Source organism: Ceratotherium simum, chromosome 1, assembly GCF_057802395.1.
Source record: "Ceratotherium simum simum isolate JZ-2026a chromosome 1, ASM5780239v1, whole genome shotgun sequence".
Lineage (NCBI taxonomy): Eukaryota > Metazoa > Chordata > Mammalia > Perissodactyla > Rhinocerotidae > Ceratotherium > Ceratotherium simum.
Genome location: NC_141900.1, coordinates 101,463,087 through 101,487,634, shown reverse-complemented (window position 1 = coordinate 101,487,634; position 24,548 = coordinate 101,463,087). Strand labels below are relative to the sequence as shown.

The following is a 24,548-nucleotide window of genomic DNA, read 5'->3' as shown; positions in this document are numbered from 1 at the left end:
TCTTCATCTCATGCGTCCTGGATAAGAATCATAGACAAATGAATCAAACAATAACTCGCATGGATTCACAAGTCCTACTATCTGTTGCAGCAACTCTCTTAGTTTACAAGTTCTGACGAATACCTGCCAGGACCCTCCTAGGACTCACTCAAGCCCACCAGTACCGTTCCCTGACTCCCGCCCTTCTCCCTCCACCAGCCTTTGCCCTCTTGCCCAACTCCCCCTGAGATGCCCCGTGGTTCTGTTGTAGTTCTCTCTTGAGGGAGGAAGTGAATAGACCTAACTTTAGTTGTAGGAGTGGTTTTGCAGGTTTTTGGCACTTAGATTTTCACACCTAGAAAGAGGATAGAGAGAAGCAGGTTGAGAATAGGAGTTGAGTCAGGTGACAAAAGATACTTGCCACAAGGAACCAACAATGTAAGGGTGCTAGGAGTGGATAAAAGATGGTAATCATGCAAGGAGAAACAAAGAAGTTTTATCTACTGTGTATTTCACTGTTTTCAGAGAATATTCTAGCAACTGAGGGTTTAATGAAGGTCCTGTTCCCCAAGAGCAGAGTATCACTCAAAGGGTAAAGCTACAGGCTTCCGATGTGGGAAGAGGCTTCCTTTCTGCTGTTCCCCTTCTCCTCTTGCAGTTCTACAGCTGTTTACGGAATACAGCTAAAGAAACCAGAGGACCTCAACAGGAAAACATGGCAATCTTCAGACACAACATCTTATTGTGTAATCTGCAGATATCTGATTGTTACATCCACATATCTAACTGCCTTCTTAACATTTCCACTTAGGTGTCCAATAGACCTTTCAACTCATGCCCAACACTGAGTGCCTGAATTTTTTCCTCAACTCCCTGCCCAATCTTCTCTACCACTGTCCTTCCCATCTGAGGAGAGGGTAACTCTTCCTTCCAGTTGCTTTTTCCAAATCATTTGGGTTTATCTTTATTTCCTCTCTTCTTCTCACACCCCATATATCATCCATCAAGAAATCCTATTGGCTCTACCTTCTACATCTATTCAGAATTGACCACATTTCACTACTTCTTGTGCTAGCATCCTGATCCTAGGTCACCAGCATCTCTCTCCTGGATTACTATAATAGGCTCCCTGCTTCCACCTTTCTTCCTCCCATATCCAGAGTTATCCTTTTAAAATGTAAGCTAGATCATGTCATTGCTCTACTCAGAAACCTGCAATGGCTCCTGAGTTCCCTCAGAATAAAAGCCAAATCCTTACAATAACCTAGAGGTCTCCAAGACCTGGCCTCCTCTCCCATGACTATGCTCCTTGTACTTCCAAACTTGCCTCCCTGGCCCCTTGCTGACACCAGATCATGCCAGGCAGCCTCGTTGCATTGACTATTCTCTCTGCCTGTAATGCTCTTTCCCAAAATTAGCCAAATTTTATTATCTCTTTCAGGTCCTCTTTTCAATGAGGCTAACTCTGACCAATCTATTTAAACTGCAACCCAACACCTCAACCTCTCGGAATGCCAGCCTTCCTCGATTTGCTCTACTTTTTTCTTTTTATCCATAGCGCTTATTCCTTCTAACTTACTGCGATATTTATTTTTTCTTCCTCCCCTTCCCCCAGAAAGTGAGCTTCACAAGTACAAGTATCTTTGCCTGTTTTGTTCAATGATTTACCCTAAGTGCCTAGAACAGTGGCTGGCATGATGAATGCACTCAGAAAACACTATTGAATGAATAATTCTGTAGCTTGGCTTGCTTGCTCTTTCCTTGATTTAGTGCTGTTTTCAGAAAGCAAACAAGTAAACAAAACAAGCCACATGTAAATCCACACACAAAGAAAGAAAAATAAGTTCAAATCATAGAGTATTCCAGTATGACACACAGCCAAATTCCTTTAGAATCATCTTCCCCAAACCATTTCCCTAAGTTCTACTCATCAGATCATTGCAGCTGCTCCTATTATCTCTAAACATTTTATCAAAATCAAGCCAGTGGTAGCTTTTATGTTTTTTTATCCTACATTCTCATTTATCTTTTTTTTTTCTTCAAAAATAGCTCTCAAATCAATCAGGCTGAAATTTGAAAAGAGAAAAGTAAGAAAGAGCCAGTGTAGGCTTACTCTGAGAGATTTTAGGTAGTTTGAAAACAAAATGGTAGCAATCAGGCAGTTGCAAAGTTTCAGTTTGTGAGCGAAAAAATTAAACCAGGGACGGGCTAGGGATGTATCATTAAAGTGTTATCTCATGGGTCACGACTACTTGAGGACAGGCTAGAACCACTGGTACTCTCAGATGGAAAGACAGATTAGGGTGAAATCATCAGTGTGCCTCAATGGTTTGAATAAGGTGAATATAGTCTCATATCATGTATACAAAAATATAACACCTCACAGATTAAGATTTTGAACTGGGAACATTTAAGGTAAATAAAGGAATCTGCTATTTCATACATTGGTAATTAATGTACAGAAGTCTTTGTCCTCAAAAAAATAGGACAAGCAGAAAATAGATTCCGTAATGGATTTAGGAAATTTGTGGAGATGTGTCAGAGATGACTACTTCCCCATGGCTGCTCTTCGGCATTATCATTCTAGAGGATAAGTAAGACATATTCCTTGGTCTGTCAGCTACAGGACACTTGGCAAACTGGACAATGGGACTGATCCATTTTGGCAAAAAAATATTTTTTATATTCCTGGCTCTGTCAAAAATTGAAATTTGCATTCCGTGTTCTCCACCTTCTCTGTGTTGTTCTCACCAGGAATGCCATTTTCCACTCGCTTCATTTCCCAAAATCTCATTCATTTGTTTGGGGTCAATTTAACTCCTATTCTCTCCATGAGAGTAAACATTAAAATCTCAACATTTCACCTGTACTTCTTTGGTAGCAAACAATTTAAATATAACTCCCAGGAAACACACTGTATGAAGTGAAACAGCAACATCACCCTAAAATCTGGCCTATTTACAAAAGCTGAATGAACTAACTTGGGTATTATTATCAGAAATTATTGTATCATTAAAGCTACTGACATGGAAAATGGATGATGTGCTAAAATATCTCAATATATTGCATAACTATTACTAAGATGGAAAATCTGTATGGAAAACAATTATTGAACCTTATGAATAAACATCTAATATAAGAACATATGACTTTAAAACATTCATCTCTTAGTTTTTCTGATTATTGCTACCACTTGCTTTAGGCAGAAATAATAGCTATTACACTATTGATGGTTCAAAAATTAGGAGTATATTTCTATTAAAATTGTTCGATGTTCGGTTTAAATATAAACTATTTAGACTTTCAAGACAAGTATTTGCATATATGTAATAGAAATAGGCACTATGCTGTGTCACCAAGTCTTATTATAAACATATTAAGGCTTTAAAAAGTTACATTCTATAGCCATCATTAATTATAATTTACCATTCACACGAATACTATTTTATTAAGATTACATGGAAGTAAACTTACTTCATTAGTTTGCCAATCCTCTTTTTGCTGAGGAAGATTGGCCCTGGGCTAACATCCATGCCCATCTTCCTATACTTTATATGGGATCCCTGCCACAGCATGGCTTGACAAGTGGTGCATAGGTCGGCACCCAGGATCCGAACCCACGAACCCCCGGGCCACCGAAGCAGAGAGTGCGAACTTAACTGCTACACTACCGGGCCAGCCCCTAAGACTTATAGAAGTTTTGTCTTCCAAAATATAAAATTAATGAAACTATTTTTCAGAATACGTCAGCCTTCTCATAAAAGATTCAAAAATAGTTTAGAAAATCACCTAAGTTCCACAGATTAAATTCAACTCATAGTTAGATATAGTCTGTTTATGAACAAAACATTTCAAAATGAAACTATTTTATGTTAGAATGAAAGGTAGTTTTTAGAAGCATATTAAGGTAGTATATGTAAAGCTGTCGTAATATTTCATATAAAAGTTGTATCTTTCCCCTGTGCAAGAAGTCAACTAAGTTTTTATAAAAAGCTCCTGCCCAGGTTTGCAAAAACTAATAAAGATTAGATTTTGCAATATTTTAGTATGTATGTTTTAAAAGCAGACTCGATTACATTAAATATTCTCCTTCAGTGAATCTCCCTACTACCCAACAATACTTTTCATGTTTCTTTTCTCTTAGGAAGGGGCTTTAGAAGGGACAACATGCTGAGGATGAGTCATGACCAAGACAAGGAGAGAAGGGACATTTCTGCTTGTGGGCATAGGAAGCAAAACTAAAAATAAACTGAGTTCCTTTATAACTCAGCTGTTGCTTGCAAAACTGTTTGCGTAACGCTCACATCCACTGAGGGAGGTTGATGGACTAAGGTGACATCACAGATTGTTCTATCATATATATCCATGTTCTGATCTAAATGTCACTGCTGATATCACAAATATACTACCATTGTTGTTAGTGCTGTGTGGTTGATTTGACTCCTAGCGAACCTGTGTACAGCAGAGAGGAACCTTGCTAGGTCTTTTGCACCATCCTCTCACCTTTGGGTGATTCCGGCGCTACATCAGACAATGCTCCACTGCTATTCATAGGCTTTTCACGGCCAACACTTTTGGAGGCGAATGGCCAGATTCTTCTTCCTAGTCTGCTCTGCTGAAACCTGTCCACCATGGGTGACCCTGCTGGTGGTTAAAATCCCAGTAGCACAGCTTTCAGCGTCTCAGCAACACGCAACCGCCACAATATGACAACCGACAGAAACACAGGTGTGGTTCCCTGACTGGAAGCAAACCAGGGTTGCAGCCGTGAGAGCACCAGATCTTAACCACTAGACCACCAGGGCTGGCTACCATAGGCATGGCAAATGGCTCCTCCCACCTTACTCCTTTTAAGGGGTGGGGTGTGTGTGTGTGTGTGTGTGTGTGTGTGTGTGTTTCACTCATCCCACAACAAAAACATAAATTTGGAAAGTTTGGACAATTGGAGGTAGGATGAAAAGACTGTTTACCTGTCTATGATGGCGCACATGTCAATGCTGACATTCGCAAAACTTCCTGGCCTCCTTTGTGCCACTTCGTATAAATTTACAAGTTGATCATCCACTTGAATGAGCTGCATGCATCCTTGGAATGAAGGCTGAAGGACAGAGTGACTTGAGTTATTCATCTGGTTCAGAAAACCTGTGGGAGAGAAGAAATGAGAGTGTTAAATTCTGTGTACAGCATGCTTCACTAAAATTCCTCTGGGTATTTTCCCTGACCACAGCCATCGTATTCAACTACTGTGTTTTGTTGATTCTAGCTGATGTCGTAGTCAATGGAGAAGAATGAAGTCTTTTGAGAAAGCGATATTATTTCAGAAGAAGGCTGAACCTGGGTGAATATGTCTCTAGGGTCTACCATCTCTCCTATTTTCTCTTTTGACATCTTTCTCACTCTGTCACATCTCTCTGTCCCTCTGCCAGTGAAGTCTCACTGCTATACTTCCTAACCTGACCGTGTCTTCAAAGATTACGAAGTTAACACTTTAGACTTTTCCCAACTACCCAACTGCCTTCCTTTTATACCTTCAATATCTACTTGTATTTTCTTAATTCCCTAGAGGCCTGTTATCAGATGTCAAGAAGCTAAATTTACCGTTACCAATTAAGGTGGATTCCTTCTATGGATTAATGTCTAATTCAATCCAAAGAGACATTTGCATTAGAAATGATTTCTCAGTTTATAAAATCCAAAGAAACATTATGAAGAGATAAATTTAGTCATAAGGGTCAGCCACCTGCTCTGAATACCCATCTTATATAAGGTACCTAATATGATACAGGAAGTATAAATGATAAGAAATGAAACTAAAAATAAAAAAGAATGAATAACAAGACAAAAAAGAGAGCAAAGGCTACTGGTTCTGTTAGGGAATAGAATATACATATACCAATTTTGAAATCAGACGTTAAAAATTTTATTGCAAAATAACTTTAAAATAGCACCACTAATCAATTACCATTATGCCTTTTGAATAGAAATAGTTCTTATTATGCATAGAAAATTTGTAGGCCATAGGAAATAGTATTTCTCGATGCCATTAAGTATCTCCAGAAAGTCTCCAAAAACATCTATTTTTCATATTGTTCCCCACACGAAATTCACCTATCAGAACAAAGTTAAACTGTACAAAGTTGTCGGCTTAAAAATCTGAAGTTATTCACACATTAAGTTCAGTCTAATATTATATCTATAGCAAAAAACAATTGATACAGAATGGGTTGGGACCAAGATGTGCTGTTAATTAGATAAAACAGAATTTTAAACAAACGTTTTTAAAAAAAAATTGATCATTAAATGATTTCTAAAAACTTCTTCTTGGTCTTCTGTTTGACCAGTAAGAGTAGTTTAGGACAATAGAAAACTCCTTTCTCCCGCTATTAATGGGTTACAATATTTAAAGCCTAATAATCATCATTTGAATCCCCTTTAAGGGTTAATCACAGAGGTGTATATCATTTTCCACCAACAGAGTACTATGTAAAAATAGGATTATACTTAATTTCTTGACTTAAAAATTAAATATAAGACTCTGTTTCAATGTCAAACATATGGCTTATACATATATTTTTTTCTAAGTCACATTTTTTTTCATTTGCATTGACTTAGTCCCCTCAGAAAATTGCTGATCTTGGATAAGTAGTCTATTTAGGCTAGTTGTACGCATACATATGATTTTCAATCTGTTTAATCAAGATAAAATTGAATGGAGTTCAATGTCTAAACTTAGCAGAGGAAAAACAGCCAGCTGTAACTTTATTGACTATCTTTAACGAGACGTCATTTGGTTCTGTTTTTTGAATCCTTGAGTCTCTAAATATCCACGCTAGCTTTGAAATATTCCAAAATGAGTAGATCCATTTGTGAGAACAAGACCTTCTTTGAAGCAAGGCAGCTGCGTAACACACAGATCACTAAGGATTGGGTATAACTAGGTTCATAAAACAAGACTTCATCAGTCACTCATAACAATGTTCGGTTTGGCCCTGATGAATTTTGGAGTTTGAAATTGTCAAGTCTTTTCATTTTTCTACATGAGATACATTCTAGAAGATAATTGTAGGACAAACTACTATGTCCATTGAAAATTTAGGGTTTTTTCCTCTCCTTGTATTATCTTTAACATTTCCAACAGGGACCCCACTAATCCCTGCCTCCTGGTATTCACACCTTTTGTAGTCCCCTTCCACACCGCATTAAGGCTGACCTCTGTGGTCCATCGAAAACAGTGCAAGTGGTGGCAGTGTGTGGCCTCCAAGGCCAGTAGTCAGCTTGGTCTCTGAGATTGGTAACTCTGAAAAATCAGTCATCATGCCCTGAGGAAGCTTGTGGAGAGGCCCATGAGAGATAATAAATCATGGTTTTAAGCTATTAAATTTTGGGGTGATTTGTTATGCAACAATAAATAGCTAAGAAAGAATTTGGTACTGGGAGAGAACTGTAACAAAAACCTAAAATGTGTCAGTGACTTGGGGACTGGGATGTCCAAGTAAATTGTATGGGCTTTAAAATGACTGTTAGCAGAATCTGATGGCTCTTGAGGAGGTTGTCAGTAATGGCTTAAAGGAAGATGAGGAAAAATATTATTGGAAATGGGAGAAACCTGCATCCTTGCTATGTTGCAGTGAAAAGTTTAGCAACACTGTCGCCTGTGATAATGTGGAAAGAAAATTTGTACTTAATAAATTGTGTAATCTAGCTAAAGAGATTTCCAGGCAGAGTATTGAAGGTGCTGGCTGGCATCTTCTTTCTGCTTATAGTAAAAAGGGGAAAAGAAGAGAGAAAAGCTAAAGAAAAACTGTTATATATGAAGAAGCCAAGATTTGATGGAATTGAAAATAAAATGTTTTCTCAATTCCAGTCTCTCCAGGTGGAAACAATGCAAAAATTAAGAACACACTTCCAGGCAATGATCAATTACCAGTAAAACATAATCTAAAGATGACAATGAGGTGTGACTGTAAAATCCATGTTAAGACCTCCAAAATGTATTAGGTGTGCCTTAAAGAACCGTTCAGTCAGACAAAAGAACCTTTAGGCATCTTACTGGTGTGTCTTACACATCCTCTGAGTTAAACAATAGGGATTTTAATACTCTTAAGGCATTTTTCCCTTAGCAGGTCAGCAGAAGCCCAATGTCAAAAAGCTTATCTTTACGAGATTGTGGATGTAGCTTTTGTGTAATGGAGTAAACCTGAAAAACATTCAAAGGAAGCCCACAATTTTGCGAGTGAATTGTACTAGTGGTAACAGCACCAGCTTGGATTAAAAGGGCCAGAGATGGTACAAAATGAAAGAGGTCTTTATACCCTAAATTTCTACAGGCAGAAAAATACACAGCTGTAAACACAGGCTACCTTTTATGAAGACGGGAAGTATGAATCAGAGTGGTAGAACTGAGAACCCAGAAGGCAGAGCCCAGAGCCATGGAGAATCATTTCTAAGAAACAGTAGGACTGAGTCCTAATAACATGTCCCTGACTGATTTTAGAACTGCTATGGTCCAGTTACTTCTGCATGCCTCTTATCTTTCCCCTTTTGAACCAGAGAGTCTAAAGTGGTACTTTATGCCTAGCCTACCATTGTATGTTGCATTTGTGGGTGGCATAAAACTTGTTCACAGGTCTTTAGATGAGAAGCTATATTTGAGTAACTGTACCTGAATGGCTTCCTTTGCTCTTGGACTCCCCCAGGAGCTTCATTTTGGTGTGAACCTAACTTAGATGATGAGTTACTGGATTTTGAGCAGATGCTCTAATGGGATGAAACTTTGGAGGGCCTTTGGGAGGAGATGAGTGTACTTTTAATGTGGAAGAGACACGAATCTTTGTGTCTCAGAGGGTGGACTCTGGTAACCAACATCCAAGATAGCCATAAATCTTAACTTCCCACTATTCATACCCTTGTGTAGTCCCTTCCTACGCTGAATCAGTGCTGACCTGTGCGACAAATAGAACAATACAGAAGTGACAGTGTGTATGTGACTTCCAAGGCTTAGCACTAAAAGGCATTAGAGGCTTCACCTTGATCTCTTGGATGATGTGCTCTGGGGAAGCCAGTCCCTGTGCCATGAGGAACCTCAAGTAGTCTGGTGGAGAGGCACCCATGCGGAGAGGAACTAAGATCTACCACTAACAGCCAGCAGCACCTTGCTAGCCATATCAGTAAGCCATCTTGGAGTGGAGCCTCCAATCCTAGTCAAGCCTTTAGATGACTGAGGCCCCAGGAAACAAATTAACTGAAACCTTATAATAAATTTCAAGCCAGAGTTTCCCAGCCATGTTACTCCTAAATTATTGGCGCACAGAAAAATAAGAGATAATAAATTATTACTGTGTTGAGCCACTAAATTTTGAGGAAGTTTGTTATGTAGCAATAGATAACTAATACAGATTATAACTAAGAAATTCTGCATCACTTTCTCAAATAGTTTTTAAAATTTAGAAACCAAAGATTAACAAAAAAATTAGCCTGCAGAGCAGAGTAACTGGTAGGATCTTGACCATTCCCTTGGTTAGCAATGGGTTAAAGATGTTAGGTCTCTGATACTGAAATTCCTGGTGCTCTAACTCCCTTTGAAATGGAGGTGAACACAATATTTATTTTGCATATTTGTTCCCTTTATGTACAAATACAATTTCAATAAAAATACTAGTGTATTAGTGCCTGTGATGCTTTCAGTGATTACTTTAAAGCTCAGGAATTAACATACTTAGTAGATTAATAGCAGGATTGTTCAGAGATATAAATTTGCAGCTGGAATTTTTAGGGTCAGAAATGAATAGATATAAAATGGATAGCATGAAACATAATTAAAATTTGCCAAGTTAGTAGAAAAATTATATAGAATAAAGAGATAAAATTTTTGTTGGCTTAGAGCTTTAAATGTATTATATCTATAAATATGGAACAAAAAAACGTAATATTTATACTTTGGTTGTTACTGGATTCTACAGTTCGACAATGTGTTATAATACCACAGTGAATTATAATCTTGTCAGTCTCAATTGCATCTCACTATCAGTAAACTCGGAAACTTTCCCCTTTTACAGCGTCATTATAATTATGTTACCTAACTGGCATGTTTGAGATTTCCGTTTCAAGACTTAGCATATAAAAACTTCATACCTGATTTGAAGTCCACTTGATATTTTATTATTCTTGCTGACAAAAGGAACACATGCATTTTCAAAGTTTTAAAATTTTAACTCAGACATACATCAGTGAAAAACATGCTGATACTTGTTTTGACATCAAAATGCCAATCTAAATTGTTGTAAGTTATAATGTTAACCTTATGAGACAGAACAAGCAAACAATAGGCAACAGGGTGGAAAATTTTACATGTCTAAAACCACATGTACACAAGATTTCTCTATTTATATTTATTGGGAAGTTCAGGAGGTTGGAGAGAGGCTGGTGCAGTGCTGTAAGGAGGCTAGAAACCATTTAGTGTCTTCCTTTCAATATAATCTTAGAAGATTGTGCAAAGTGTCTACTAATCTCTACTGTTGACCCAACCTTCCTGAATAATTCAGCCTCGAGAGGACTGGGGTCCAAGCAAGCAGGGTGTTAGAGCCGGGCCAGAAGTGAGCCCAGTGGAAGCTGGCGCCTGCACGGTGAGGACAGCGGTGCAGCATACTCACCCAGCATGGCTGGGAAATTGACTACAATACAGATTGATTGAACAAATAAATAAGTATATTGAAGATAGTGGGAGCCAGGTTCTCATAGTCAGAGAAGTAGGGTACAAATGGAAAGACGGATATCTTGAATGAATCCTGTGGATTTGGATTGAAATTTAATCCATAGGTGTGAACTTATGGTTTTCAGAATGTATAGATAGATATGGAAGTAAATCTAGATGGAATTGTGTGTATGCCTAATATACAGATGATTCCTACCATCTGCTGACGGTGGTCTGGGAGCAGGGTCACCCCAGAAGCAATGAGTACCCCTGTAGCACATATCTTAGTTTCTCTACTGAATAAAACTGAGACTCCTTGGAGAAATGGATGATTTCAGGCCTGGCTCAGGGAAAGTACAATATGAACCTGGAATATTCTGCTGCACTGGAAAGTAAAGTGCTCAAAGAATGATGGGGTCATGTCAGAATGGCACAGAAGCCAGCCCAAAGTGGGATTCTGCTGCTCAAAGCTGGGACAATTTGAGTGCAAAATAAATAACCTGAGCATCAAAAAGATATTTTGAGCATCAAAAGGAAGGAAGGAAGGAAGAAGGAAGGAAGGAAGGAAGGAAGGAGGAAGGAAGGAAGGAAGGAAGGGAGGAAGGAAGGAAGGAAGGAAGGAAGAAACAAAAAAAGAAAGAAAGAAAGAAAAAGAAAGAAAGAAAGAGAAAGAAAGAAAGAAAAAGAAAGAAAGAAAGAGAAAGAAAGAAAGAAAGAAAGATACAGATACTATCTCACTGAATAAAATAGGAATCCATGGGTTCAGCTGGATAAAAATGAGTTAATAAATGGGGAGAATAGAAAGTTCTTCCCATAGTAATATGCTAACTAATAAATGTAAAAGGCATGTTGGAATTAGAAAGTCACCATTTGGCGACCATCATAGTAGTAATTAATTCAGGCAAGAAATAGCAGTTGATGCTCAAATGAGTGGGTGAAAGTTGGACAAGAAACATAGTCTCAAAGTATCTCCCTAAAAACATTTATTAATTTCAAAGGGGAAAGTAGTCACTTTACAGTGGAGAAACCTGATGGACATCTTTGTAATCGAGTGATCATAGTCATCACTACCAGTAATGGGACCTACTGACATTGTGGGCCACCTGATAAGATGCAATGAGAAGAATACAACATCGCCAGGTGGTACTGCTGTCAAAAATATGTAACTTAGGTCCAATCATAAGGAACCATCAGAAAAATGCAAATTGAGGGGATCTCCAGGAATAAGGTTGTAAAAGTCAAGAAAGAGCTGAGGATCTGATTCCAACTGGCGGAGACTGGAGAGGCCGGAATCAGGGTGCAAAGTGTGATGCCAGATTGGGTTTTTTTGTTATAAAGCAAATAACTGGACAATTGGCAAAACTTGAAAGAGGTCTCTAGATGAAGGTTATATTGATGACCTTTGCACATTTCTTGCAAAATTTTTTTCCAGTTTTAAAATAAAAACTATTTTTAAAGAGTTTATGTTCCATCTGACCTGAAATGGTGCTTTACGTTAAAAATTCTGCCATTCAAGAACTCTATTTTAGATTAAATTATTATTTCCCAATTAAATGAAATTATTGTGTCTCCATTTCCCCATATCACATGTATCTGCATTCAATGCCCATTGATTTTCAATGAAACTGCTCTTCCTAATGTCAGTGTGATTAAGGGACATCTTTCAGCCTTTGACTAGACCTCTCAGTAGCAGTTGGTACTTGATCTTCATATGTTTATATGCTATGTTATCAAACCAGGATGATTTTTGTGGCCTTAAAAGACTGAATATTCTGAGTCCTGCCTCCCATCCTAACTGCAATTCATATCCCTCTTAGCCAGATTTAGACCTGGAGAGATCCTAAAAATATTAGGATACATGCAACCACTCAACGCTCTGCCCAAAATTTAAAAAATTAAAACAATATTAATTAAACCATTAAATAAGCGTAAGAAAATTCTACGAAAGTTTGATTTTTTTCCCCACAATATGTCCTTCATGCTTCAAGGAAATTTATCACATTTAGAAATGGTTCTGTTATATTTTTGTGTGCCTACTTTGCTAGTTTCCTAATTAAATTAAGCTTAAGATGTCTAGCCTTGCTCACTATATTTCAGCCACCCTGCTATCTTGTTTGTGCTTTAGGAAAACCAAACCTTTTCTGCCTGGAATTTTCTTCTCCCCTGCATTTTTCAGAGCTGACATTCTTATGACATTCTTATGTCACCTTCTTAGAGAGGCTTTCCAAGACCACTCTATTTAAAATTATTCTATCAATTTTCTCACTCTAGTCCTTCAGCTACTTATTTCTTGTCACAGAATTTGTCATAATTTATAATTATCTGGGTTGGTTTATGTATTTATTTATATAAGTGTGTGTGTTGCTGAGTGAGTTTTTTCCTCTTCTAGTATATTTATAGTTTCATGACATCAGTAATATTATTTTATTTCTCTATGAATTTTTTTAAGAAACATATTTGTTGAGGTAAAACTCCCATACCATAAAATTCACACCCTACTTATCTTAAAATAATCCATGGGATATATGGGAGATGTTCAAGATACAAGGTGCCTATTATAAGGTTTGAAAACTATTTTTTTAACAGATTGAAGATATCCTTTATAACATAATATCTATCAGTTTCCAAACTTTATGGACCCCTCTATATTTGTTGGGTGAATGATCAAGTGAATGAATATGTATGGATTTTGACCCTGGAATGAAGTGAAGGACTTATCATCAGTGTGAAAGATCACAGGATCCAAATTATATAAAGACTCAGGGTTTGACCTGGGTTTACCATTTAGACAAATGGGAAATATGGGGAAACTGTAGAAGTGGGTGTGGGTAATGAATTGCAGTGTTTAAGGAGCACATGATATGTGGGCAAGCAGAGCGAGTGTAGCGATTCTAGCGCTCCATTATCAAATGGTGGTATACTAACTAACACAAGGCTAAGTTCTTTGGAGGTAATTTTTATGAGATAATTTTAATTATGTAAATTATTTATTATAATAAATATTTTTTGGCTTTTTCAAATTTAGTATATTATTTATATTTATTACATTTATTGTTTATTTATAATGGATGAGTACAAGGCTAAGAATTTTGCCTCTATCACTTTTTGACCTTGGGTAAATTAATTAAATGCTCTGTTCATTGTTTTTTTAATCTATAAAATTGGCAAAATTATGATACTCTAGCACAAGAGGTTGTTGTGAAGAATTAGTAAGAACATACCTATAAAGTAAGTGCCTAGAAAATGGCCATAGTATGTATCAAAAAGATCTTGTAATCATCATCACCATCATCATTTCTGTTATTCTAAATGGTTTATATTATTTCAATCCTCTTTGTATTTATTGAAGATCCAAAAACACAGTATTTTTTTTCGTTAAGAATGCTGAGGGCGGGCCCAGTGGCTTAGCGGTTGGGTGCTGGCGCTCCGCTACTGGCAGCCCGGGTTCAGATCCTGGGCCCGCACCGATGCACCACTTGTCTGGCCATGCTGAGGCTGCGTCCCACATACAGCAACTAGAAGGATGTGCAACTATGACATACAACTATCTACTGGGGCTTTGGGGAAAAAAAAATGAGGAGGATTGGCAATAGATGTTAGCTCAGAGCTGGTCTTCTTCAGCAAAAAGAGGAGGATTAGCATGGATGTTAGCTCAGGGCTGATCTTCCTCACAAAATAAATAAATAAATAAATAAGAATGCTGAAATCTCATTAGGAACATAAGCCTCAGAAACATGAATGTAGTTGTGGTAAAAATATTACTGTATATCCATATGAGTAAATAAAATGCAAATATTAGAAGAGTTTGAGAAGACTATTCTCTATTCTTGAATATTTCTTTCCTTGGCTAATGGCGTATTATATTATCTAGGGTTTTCCTTATACTTTTGTAGTAATCTCATTTCAATCTCTGTTACTGATTTCTTCTCTTCTACCTGGTATATGAGTTCATCAAAGTTTGTCCTGGGCTATGTCTGTTTTTTTGGTAGTCTCTCCATGATAATGGCCTTATTCAAACCCATTGCTTCAACTACCAACTATCTGAGTGTCTCCAATGATATCCCCATGTCAGGCCTTTCCTCCAAGCTTAGGACTGATGTATCCAGAAGTTTCTTGAACTTCTGCATTCCAATGTTTCCCATATGTTCAAAATTCAAGATGATTTGTTCTTAATCTCAGCTAGTATTCTGTCATTTTCCCTCTATCAGTGGTCACTCAAAAAGTCTTAACTTCAATTTCCTCATGTAAAAAGTTGCACGTATTAAACAATTAAGAGTCATCCCTGGCACCTCCATCCTCACTCCCTGAAATGCACAATCACACCATGTCAATTCTACCTTATGAGTAATCCTCTTAGTCTCCACGTGACCATCTGAGCCCAGACTATCACAGCTTCTCTACCATCCACTTCCAATTCAGCTCCAGCATGAAGCCTGAGTAATCTCTATTAAAAATATTAATCTTATCATGTTACACACCTGATCAAGAGTCTTTTATTTATCTGATAAAATTAATTAATAGGATTTTAAAAATTTCCAAGGTCTTTCTTTTCCTCTAATGTTCTGGTTTTCCAAATACAAAATATATTTGTAGGGCCTGGCCCTGTGGTGTAGCAGTTAAGCAAGTATGCTCCACTGCTGGTGGTCTGGGTTCGGATCCTGGGTGCACACCAATGGACCACTTCTCAGGCCATGCTGTGGTGGCGTCCCATAAAAAGTGGAGGAAGATGGGCACAGATGTTAGCCCAGGGCCAGTCTTCCTCAGCAAAAAGAGGAGGATTGGCATGGATGTTAGCTCAGGGCTGATCTTTCTCTCTCTCTCACACACACACACACACACACTATATATATATATATATATATATTTGTGGTGATTTACAAAACATGGTGTCATACATTAAGAAAAGGAAGTATTTATTTTTTCAAAATAATATTTATTAGTTCAATTGATTTTATTTACTTAAAATTAATTTAATAGAATTTATTAGACCACTCAGGTAGCTAGGATAATTTAAAATATGTATATTTTAGAATATTTAAAAATATATAAGCTTTAGCATATTGTAAAAAAAAAACACTGATATTTATCATAACTTTATTGCATTAGCAGGGTCAACTATTTTCAAATAAAATTATTTGTAGGTCTCGTCTCCTACCCTCATACAATACTCATAAGATATGTAAAATGTGCTTTTTACCAAAATTAGCTCAAATTTAAAAGATAATGGGTCTTTGAGTGTCTTTTAATAATCTTAAAGAAAATCACAACAATATAGAAATAAAAAGAAATCAGGGAAGCATAGTAGATATCAAGACAAATTGAGAGATAGTAATTTGCAAACGAAATTGTACAATATGATTTAAAAAGACATTGGTGTCCAGGGGCCACCGTAAAAGGAGTAGCAGAATTACCAAGCTGAATAATTTAACTTTTCTATGCATTTTGTAAATGTTAAGTGGTCCTTTAAAAACTTAGTTGTGTATTCACACATAGAGAGAGTGCAAAATACAAAATCAAAGACTTTTACATTTGATAACATTAAATCCTTATGACCATAGCCTGCTAGTATATTTAAAACATAAAATAGGCAGATATATTTACACATTCATAAAATAAAATAATATTATCTTCTTGGTTATTCTTTATAAGTATAAGCAGTTTGTTAACTATTATGGAATGATGCAATATTTTGTAAAATACAATCTTAGCGGTCAGGAGTGTGAGCTGCAGAATAGTAGAACCGGTTTGAAGTCCAGCCTTGCCATGTAGTAGTTATATAGTTACGTGTCCTTGACTAGGTCATCCATTCTGTCTTTTTTTTTAATTTATCATTTTTTAATAAAAATTGTATATATTTAAAATGTACAACATGATTTTTTTTGTTTTTGTTTTTTTTGGTGAGGAAGACTGGCCCTAAGTTAATACCTGTTGCCAATCTTCCTCTTTTTGCTTGAGGAAGAGTGGCCCTGAGCTAACAACTTTGCCCATCTTCCTCTATTTTGTACGTGGGATGCCTCCACAGCATGTCTCGACGCTTGGTATAGGTACATGCCTGGGATCCAAACCCGTGAACCTGGGCTGCTGAAGTACAGCATGTAAACTTAACCACTACGCCACTAGGCCAACCCCCAACATGATGTTTTACTAGACATTTACATAGTGAAATGATTACTACAGTCAAGCTAATTAACATACTCATCTCCTCACATAGTTACCATTTTTGTGTGTGTGGTGAGAGCACCTGAAATCTACTCTCTTAGCAAACTTTCAGTATATAATACAATAGGATTAACTATAGTCATCATGCTGTACCTTAGATCTCTAGACTTATTCACCCTACATAACAGCAACTTTGTACCCTTTGACCAGCATTCTCCCATTTCCCCTGCCTCCCCGCCCCTGGTCTTAACTCCAGTTTCTTAATTTGAAAGACAGGATTAATAATACCCAATTCCTATGGCTTTCATGAACTTTAAATAAAATAGTATAAGAAAAACACTTAGCACAATGACTGGCACTCGGTACATTGCTCAATAATGGAGCGGTACTATTATCACTTAGTTACACAGCTTTCATTAAATAACACAGTTAATTTCTCACATTTAAAAGTATTTTGATGTTTGAGAGATTTGTTTTTTACTCTGAAGAAAATTGGAAATTACTTTTGTATCACTCTCATAAATATTCCCATTTTGAAAGCCTACATATTTTGGACTACTTTGAGGGGGGAAGACTGCCTTTTTTTTATTAGTATTTTTGCATGTGAAAAAGGCAAATATGAACATAAACCAGAGTCACAATTATCTGCAAAGATGATACGGATAATCCAAAACACTAGGAAATCAAACACAATTTCTATTTGGCTTCAGAATCCCTCTGACTGTGACTATGTTTGATACTCTGGAAATTAACTTCAAGTCAATACAAAGCTGGATTATGAACATCTATTTTAAGAGTTGCATTGAAACTGAGTGGCAACAAATGCTTCATTTGTAGGACTGATTCTTGCCTTTGTCACCTTAACAATATTTTTCTGCCTTTTTTTGGCTTTGATGCTTAGAAGGGTTCTTGGCCCAAAATAGGAGCCCATGACCCAGACTTCTTCCTCTTTCTTCTCTTCTTCTCTGTTGTTATGATATTTGTTGTTGATGATGATGATGCTATTACCCTTGATGTGATCTTTTCAACGTTCTGCACTTGGTATAAAGATGATGCTTTTCTTCTGTTGTAAGGATGTTTCCACGTTCTTCAACGAAGTATGATATTATAGTCTCAAGGCAAAATATTTTGAGAATGCTTCAAATTTCACTAACCTGATGCTCTCCCATGATGATTATTTTTCCCAAAATGCTGACACTATCTATTCTGAGTTATTTAAAAAAATGACTTTTTTTGCATACAAAAATATGTGTAAAATTTTTATCATGTCTGTTTTTTATTATGACATAAATTCCCTGCTACGAGATAATTTATTTAACATATTTAACATTCAATAATATTTTATAGAATATTTAGGAAAGAGAGAGAAATAATAATCTCTAGAGAATTTCATTTCCTATGACATGGCAAAGTGAGGAGCCTGAAAATTTCCAGTTCAAAACACCTAGAAATGCTAGATAAAATGTAACACACATCCTTTAAATTACATATCTAAGAGACCAAAAGGTAGGAGAAGCTTTCAGGGGTCAAAGAAAAGGAAAAGCTAAAATTCAGGGTGCCAGATGATGCTGGGCTTTTAGTATTTAGAGGGTATTTGCTAATATTTGTAATGCAGAAGTTTGGATTTTAAAGGCCAAGCAGAATTAGAAATCCAGTGTTGGATTTGTGCAAGGAATAGGAGCAACTCTCTCCACTCCACCCCCTACACACACACCACCACACTACCACATAAAGCCTAAAAATGCTAAAATCTCAGTTGAAGTAGATACTGGAAAAAAATTCACTAGTCAGCAAAGAGAGATGACAAGGAAATTTGTCTCTCTTTTCCTGGCCTATAGAAAGAAAAATTAAAAAAAAAAAATACTTACTGGGAATTCATAAGCCATAGGCTTGCTCAGCAAAATTATCAATTGCTCAGCTTTCAAATCTACACTGATGATAGGGTGTATCCCCCAACCCAAAAAATTAAAAGAGAAAAAGTGGTTTTAAGCTGCTATCTTTGAAGGAAGAGTAAGTTCTCTCCAGATTGACTCTGGAATTACAGGATTCCTGAAAATAAAAACCTGAGAAATTTAAACTCACAATCCAAAAATATAAAACGTAAGAAAACAAAGCATAATGAACAAGATTCAGCAGAAATATCACACATAAAAATTTGGCCCCCCACAAATTTCAGATAAATTTTAGGAATAGAATATGATAAACATTCAGAAATTATTTGAAGAAATAAAAAATGGGATCAAATATATAAGAAAAGAATGGGATAGTATTAAAAGTAACCAGTCAAATTTGATAAATGATCAAATAGATCTTCCAGGAATGAAAAAATACTTTATTTAAATTAAAAATTCATTAGTTGTATTAAGCAGATGAAACAAAGCTACAGAAGATATTTGTGAACTGAAAGATAGATTGGATACTCAGAATACAGTCCAAAAATAAAAAGTGATTAAATATATTAAATATGAATTTTTAAATGTGGAGGATGATAATGAGGTCTAACATATATTTGATTAAAATTTCAGAAGAAGAGGAAAGAGAATGATGGAGAAGCAATTCAAAGAAATAATGTCTGAGAGTTTTTCAGAACTGATTAAAGATTCAGATTCAAGGAGGACAATAATTCTCAAATAAAAATTTAAAATAATCTAGTGATAGACATAGAATACTGGAAGAGCAGATCACCAAGGAGCATAAAAGTAGCAAAAGAGAAGACAGATGACTCCTCAGGAATAATACTAAAGCAGACAGGAGACTTTTCAACAAGGGAAAACAAAAGGTAGAATGCAGTAGAATAATACATTTCAAGTGCTGAAAGAAAATAAAATTCCAATCTAGAATTGTATGTCAAGCTAAATGATCAAATAAGAAAGAAAGTAAAATTAAGACATTTTCAGACTAAAACTGAAGCAATTGACCACCAACAGACTCCCATTAAAAACCATCAAAACTGGGGCAGAGTCAAGATGACGGCTTAAGCAGACTCGGAACTCACCTCCTCCCGTGGACACAGCCAATTTACAACTACTCGTGGAAAAATTATCCCTGAGACAGAACTGAAAACTGGATAAGAGGAACTCCTGCAACAACGGACAATCCTAACTGAGGTGGAAGAGGCAGAGACTCCCTTCTGGAGAGGAAAAACGCCGCCTTCACAAGCCACCAGCTTCACGCCCACCGGGAGCAGCTCACAGGTACGCAGCCTCCCTGGAGGCGCGGGGCCCTGAGCCGGGGAGCGCCCCCGCTGTGGGCATTTTGTGGACCCAGCACTATCGAGACCAGCGGCATAATATCTCACTGTGCCTGCTACTAAAACACTGGGAAGCACCCCCAGAAAACCCAGTTCACAAACAAACTAAAACTGGCTCTTAAAGGGCCCGCACGCAAAGTCACCCGTTTCAGAAAGCATCCTAAAATCACCAGAAAGAAAAGTGCACAGTGCTTTGATGACAAGAGACTCACCTAATAGGCCCAGAGTGCATCTCGGTGAGGGGTGAGACCTCTCCAGGGACTGGGACATTGGCGGCGGCCATTGTTGTGGCCTGGTGTGGGCTTGCTGACACAGACACCATTGGAGTTCTCCCTGAGGCCTGCTAGCCCAGGGTCTGCCCCACCCGCTAGAGCACCAATTTAATCCAGCTCAGCCAGGGCAGGCAGCCCACCCTAGAGACTGGCCCCACCCAACAACAAGCCCTCAGGCAACTTGTGGGCCTGCATAGATTGGTAACTGGATTCTCTGCAGCCTGGCAACTGAGCCGACTTTAGCAGGGCAGGGCGTGCACAAGGAGCTGGTGGAGAGTGTGGGGTGGTGGCGGAGTGTGTGGGGCTCCCGCCGTGGAGAGACTGGGTCTGCTTGGGGAGATCGGGGCGCTCACACAGGGCAGGACTGTGTTGACTGTGTGTGTGGACCTGTGGGCGGCAGGGTTTGTCAGCTGCAGAAGACTTGTGCTTCTCAAAGACCCACATAGGAGGTTTGCCCCACCTTCCAAAGCCTGAAACAATTGGGTGCTCCTGTGCCTGAGGGCAGCCCCACCCAGCTGTAATCCTCAGAGAGGTGACAAGAGACCTAATAGGCTAGAGGCTTACAGCAATTGTAAGGCCCTGAGCCTAACAACCTGCCACGCTGGGGGCCTACTCACTTATAAGAAATACTGCAACACAAATGTGGTATTAGAACTTGCAGCCAACTGTGCTGGGGCTCCCCACACCTGATAAAGAGACTGAAGGGCCCACAACAACTACAAGCAGCTGAGCATTACAGCAGCTGGCCAGGAGCATAACTCAGCCTCCCTGGGCGCCTACAGGGAGAGCAAACAGGCCACAACAGAAGGACACACATAGCCCACATAGGGGTCACCCCTGGAACATTGAGAACTGAGGGAAGCACACTGCAGGACTCCTAAGGCATCACTTGTATAAGGACACCTATCCAAGAGCAGGAGACGTAGCTGACCTACCTAATATGTAGTCACAAGCACAGGGAAAGAGGCAAAATGAGGAGGCAAAAGAATACATTCTAAGTAAGGGAACAGGACAAAACCCCAGAAAAGGAACTAAGTGAAACAGAAATGAGCAACCTACCCAACAGAGAGTTCAAACTAAGAGTGTTAAGGATGCTCACTGATCTGGGGAGAAGAATAGATGAACTCAGTGAGAACGTCAACAAAGAAATGGAAGATATAAAAAAGAACCAATCAGAAATGAAGAATACAATACTGGAAATGAAAAATTCATTAGAGGGACTCAAAAGCAGAGTAGAGCATACAGAAGAATGGATCTGTGAGCTGGACAAAAGACTAGAAGAAATTACCCAAGGTGAACAGGTAAAAGAGAAAAGAATTAAAAAGACTGAGGACAGTCTAAGGGACCTCTGGGACAACATCAAGCGCACTAACATCCGTGTTATAGGTGTCCCGGAAGGAGAAGAGTGAGACAAGGGGGCAGAGAATCTATTTCAAGAAATAATAGATGAAAACTTCCCTAACCTAAGGAAGGAAACAGACATCCAGGTACAGGAAGCACAGAGAGCCCCAAACAAGATAAACCCAAAGAGGCTCACACCAAGACACATTATAATCAAAATGTCCAGAATTAAAGATAAAGAGAGAATCCTAAAAGCTGCAAGAGAAGGTCAAGTTACATGCAAAGGAAACCCCATAAGGCTATCAGCTGACTTCTCAGCAGAAACCTTACAGGCTAGAAGAGAATAGCATGATATGTTTAAAGTGCTAAAAGGAAAAAACTTACAGCCAAGAATACTCTACCCCGCAAGGTTATCATTCAAAATGGAAGGAGAGATCAAAATTTTCCCAGATAAGCAAAAATTAAAGGAGTTTGTCACCAAGAAACCAGTGCTACAAGAAATGTTAAAGGGACTGATTTTAGGGGAAAAGAGAAGACCACAAATAGGAAAAATTATCTATTTCCATGATTAGAACGTAATGAATACAAATACATAAAAAAGAGGTTAGATATGATATCAAAAACATAAAAGGAGGGAGGAGGGGAGTTAAGAATACAGCTTTGAGACAGAGGTCAAGCTAAAGTGACCATCAATTCTGTATAGAAGAAGAAAGGAACAGAGAAGGACTACTAAAACACTAAGAAAAAAAAAAAGTTAAAAAATGGCAGTAAGTACATACTTATCAATAGCTACTTTAAACGTCAATGGACTAAATGCTCCAATTAAAAGGCATAGGGTGGCTGACTGGATAAAAAAACAAGACCCATATATATGCTGCATACAAGAGACACACTTCAGACCTAAAGACACTCACAAACTGAAAGTGAAGGGATGGAAAAAGATACTCCACGCAAATGGCAGTGAAAAGAAAGCTGGGGTAGCAGTACTCATATCAGACAAAATAGACTTGAAAACAAAAACTGTAAAAAGAGACAAAGAAGGGCATTACATAGTGATCAAGGGAACAATCCAACAAGAGGATATAACACTTGTAAATATGTATGCACACAATGTAGGTGCACCTAAATATATAAAGCAATTATTAACAGACATAAAAAAAGAAATAGACAGTAACACAATAATAGTAGGGGACTTTAACACTCCACTTACACCAACGGATAGATCATCCAAACAGAAGATCAATAAGGAAACATTGGCCTTAAACGACACACTAGAACAGATGGACCTAGTAGATATATACAGAGCATTCCATCCAAAAACCGAAGAATACACGTTTTTTTCAAATGCACATGGAACATTCTCCAGGATTGATCACGTATTAGGCCACAAAACAAGTCTCCATAAATTTAAGAAGATTGAAGTAATACCAAGCATCTTTTCTGACCACAACGGTATGAAACTAGAAATCACCTATAGGAAGAAAATCAGAAAAGCCACAAATACGTGGAGATTAAACAAAACGCTACTGAACAACAACTGGGTCAACGAAGAAATCAAAGAAGAAATCAAAAAATACCTGGAGACAAATGAAAATGAAAATACGACATGCCAGAATTTATGGGATACAGCAAAAGCGGTTCTAAGAGGGAAGTTTATAGCGATACAGGCCTATCTCAACAAACAAGAAAAATCTCAAATAAACAATCTAACAATGCACCTAAAGGAACTGGAAAAAGAAGAACAAACCAAGCCCCAAATCAGTAGAAAAAGGGAAATAATAAAAATCAGAGCAGAAATAAATGAAATAGAGACCAAAAAAACAATAGAAAAAATTAATAAAACCAAGAGCTGGTTCTTTGAAAAGGTCAACAAAATTGACAAATCTTTAGCTAGACTCACCAAGAAAAAAAGGGAGAAGGCACAAATAAGTAAAATCAGAAATGAAAGAGGAGAGGTTACAACAGACACCTCAGAAATACAAAAGATTATAAGAGAATACTATGAAAAGCTATATGCCAACCAATTCGACAATCTGGAAGAAATGGATAAATTCTTAGAATCATACAACCTTCCAAAACTGGATCAAGAAGAAGTAGAGAATTTGAATAGACCAATCACCAGTAAGGAGATCAAAACAGTAATCACAATCCTCCCCAAAAATAAAAGTCCAGGACCAGACGGCTTCCCTGGTGAATTCTACCAAACATTCAAAGAAGATTTAATACCTATCCTTCTCAAACTCTTCCAAAAAATTGAGGAGGGGGGGAAGCTCCCTAACTCATTCTACGAAGCTGACATTACCCTGATACCAAAACCAGACAAGGACAACACAAAAAAAGAAAATTACAGGCCAATATCACTGATGAACATCGATGCGAAAATCCTCAACAAAATACTAGCAAATCGCATACAACAATATGTTAAAAAGATTATACACCATGATCAAGTGGGATTTATTCCAGGTATGCAGGGATGGTTTAACATTCGCAAATCAATTAATGTAATACACCACATTAATAAAATGAAGAATAAAAATCACATGATCATCTCAATAGATGCAGAGAAAGCATTTGACAAGATACAGCATCCATTTATGATAAAAACTCTGAATAAAATTGGTATAGAAGGAAAGTATCTCAACATAATAAAGACCATATATGACAAACCCACAGCTAATATCATCCTCAATGGTGAAAAACTGAAAGCCATCCCTCTAAGAACAGGAACCAGACAAGGATGCCCACTGTCACCACTCCTATTTAACATAGTACTGGAAGTCCTAGCCAGAGCAATCAGGCAAGAGAAAGAAATAAAAGGGATCCAAATTGGAAAGGAAGAAGTGAAACTGTCACTATT

General features: G+C 37.6%; 1 protein-coding gene across 1 annotated transcript in view; it reads right to left on the bottom strand.

Annotated features, from left to right (window-relative positions):
* Positions 1 to 24,548, bottom strand: part of CNTNAP2 (contactin associated protein 2) — a 1,356,851-nt gene that overhangs the window by 797,915 nt on the left and 534,388 nt on the right. The window contains exon 10 of the mRNA XM_014787667.2: positions 4,950 to 5,121. Within this exon, the coding sequence (XP_014643153.2) occupies positions 4,950 to 5,121 (172 nt within the window). The remainder of the gene's footprint in view (positions 1 to 4,949; positions 5,122 to 24,548) is intronic.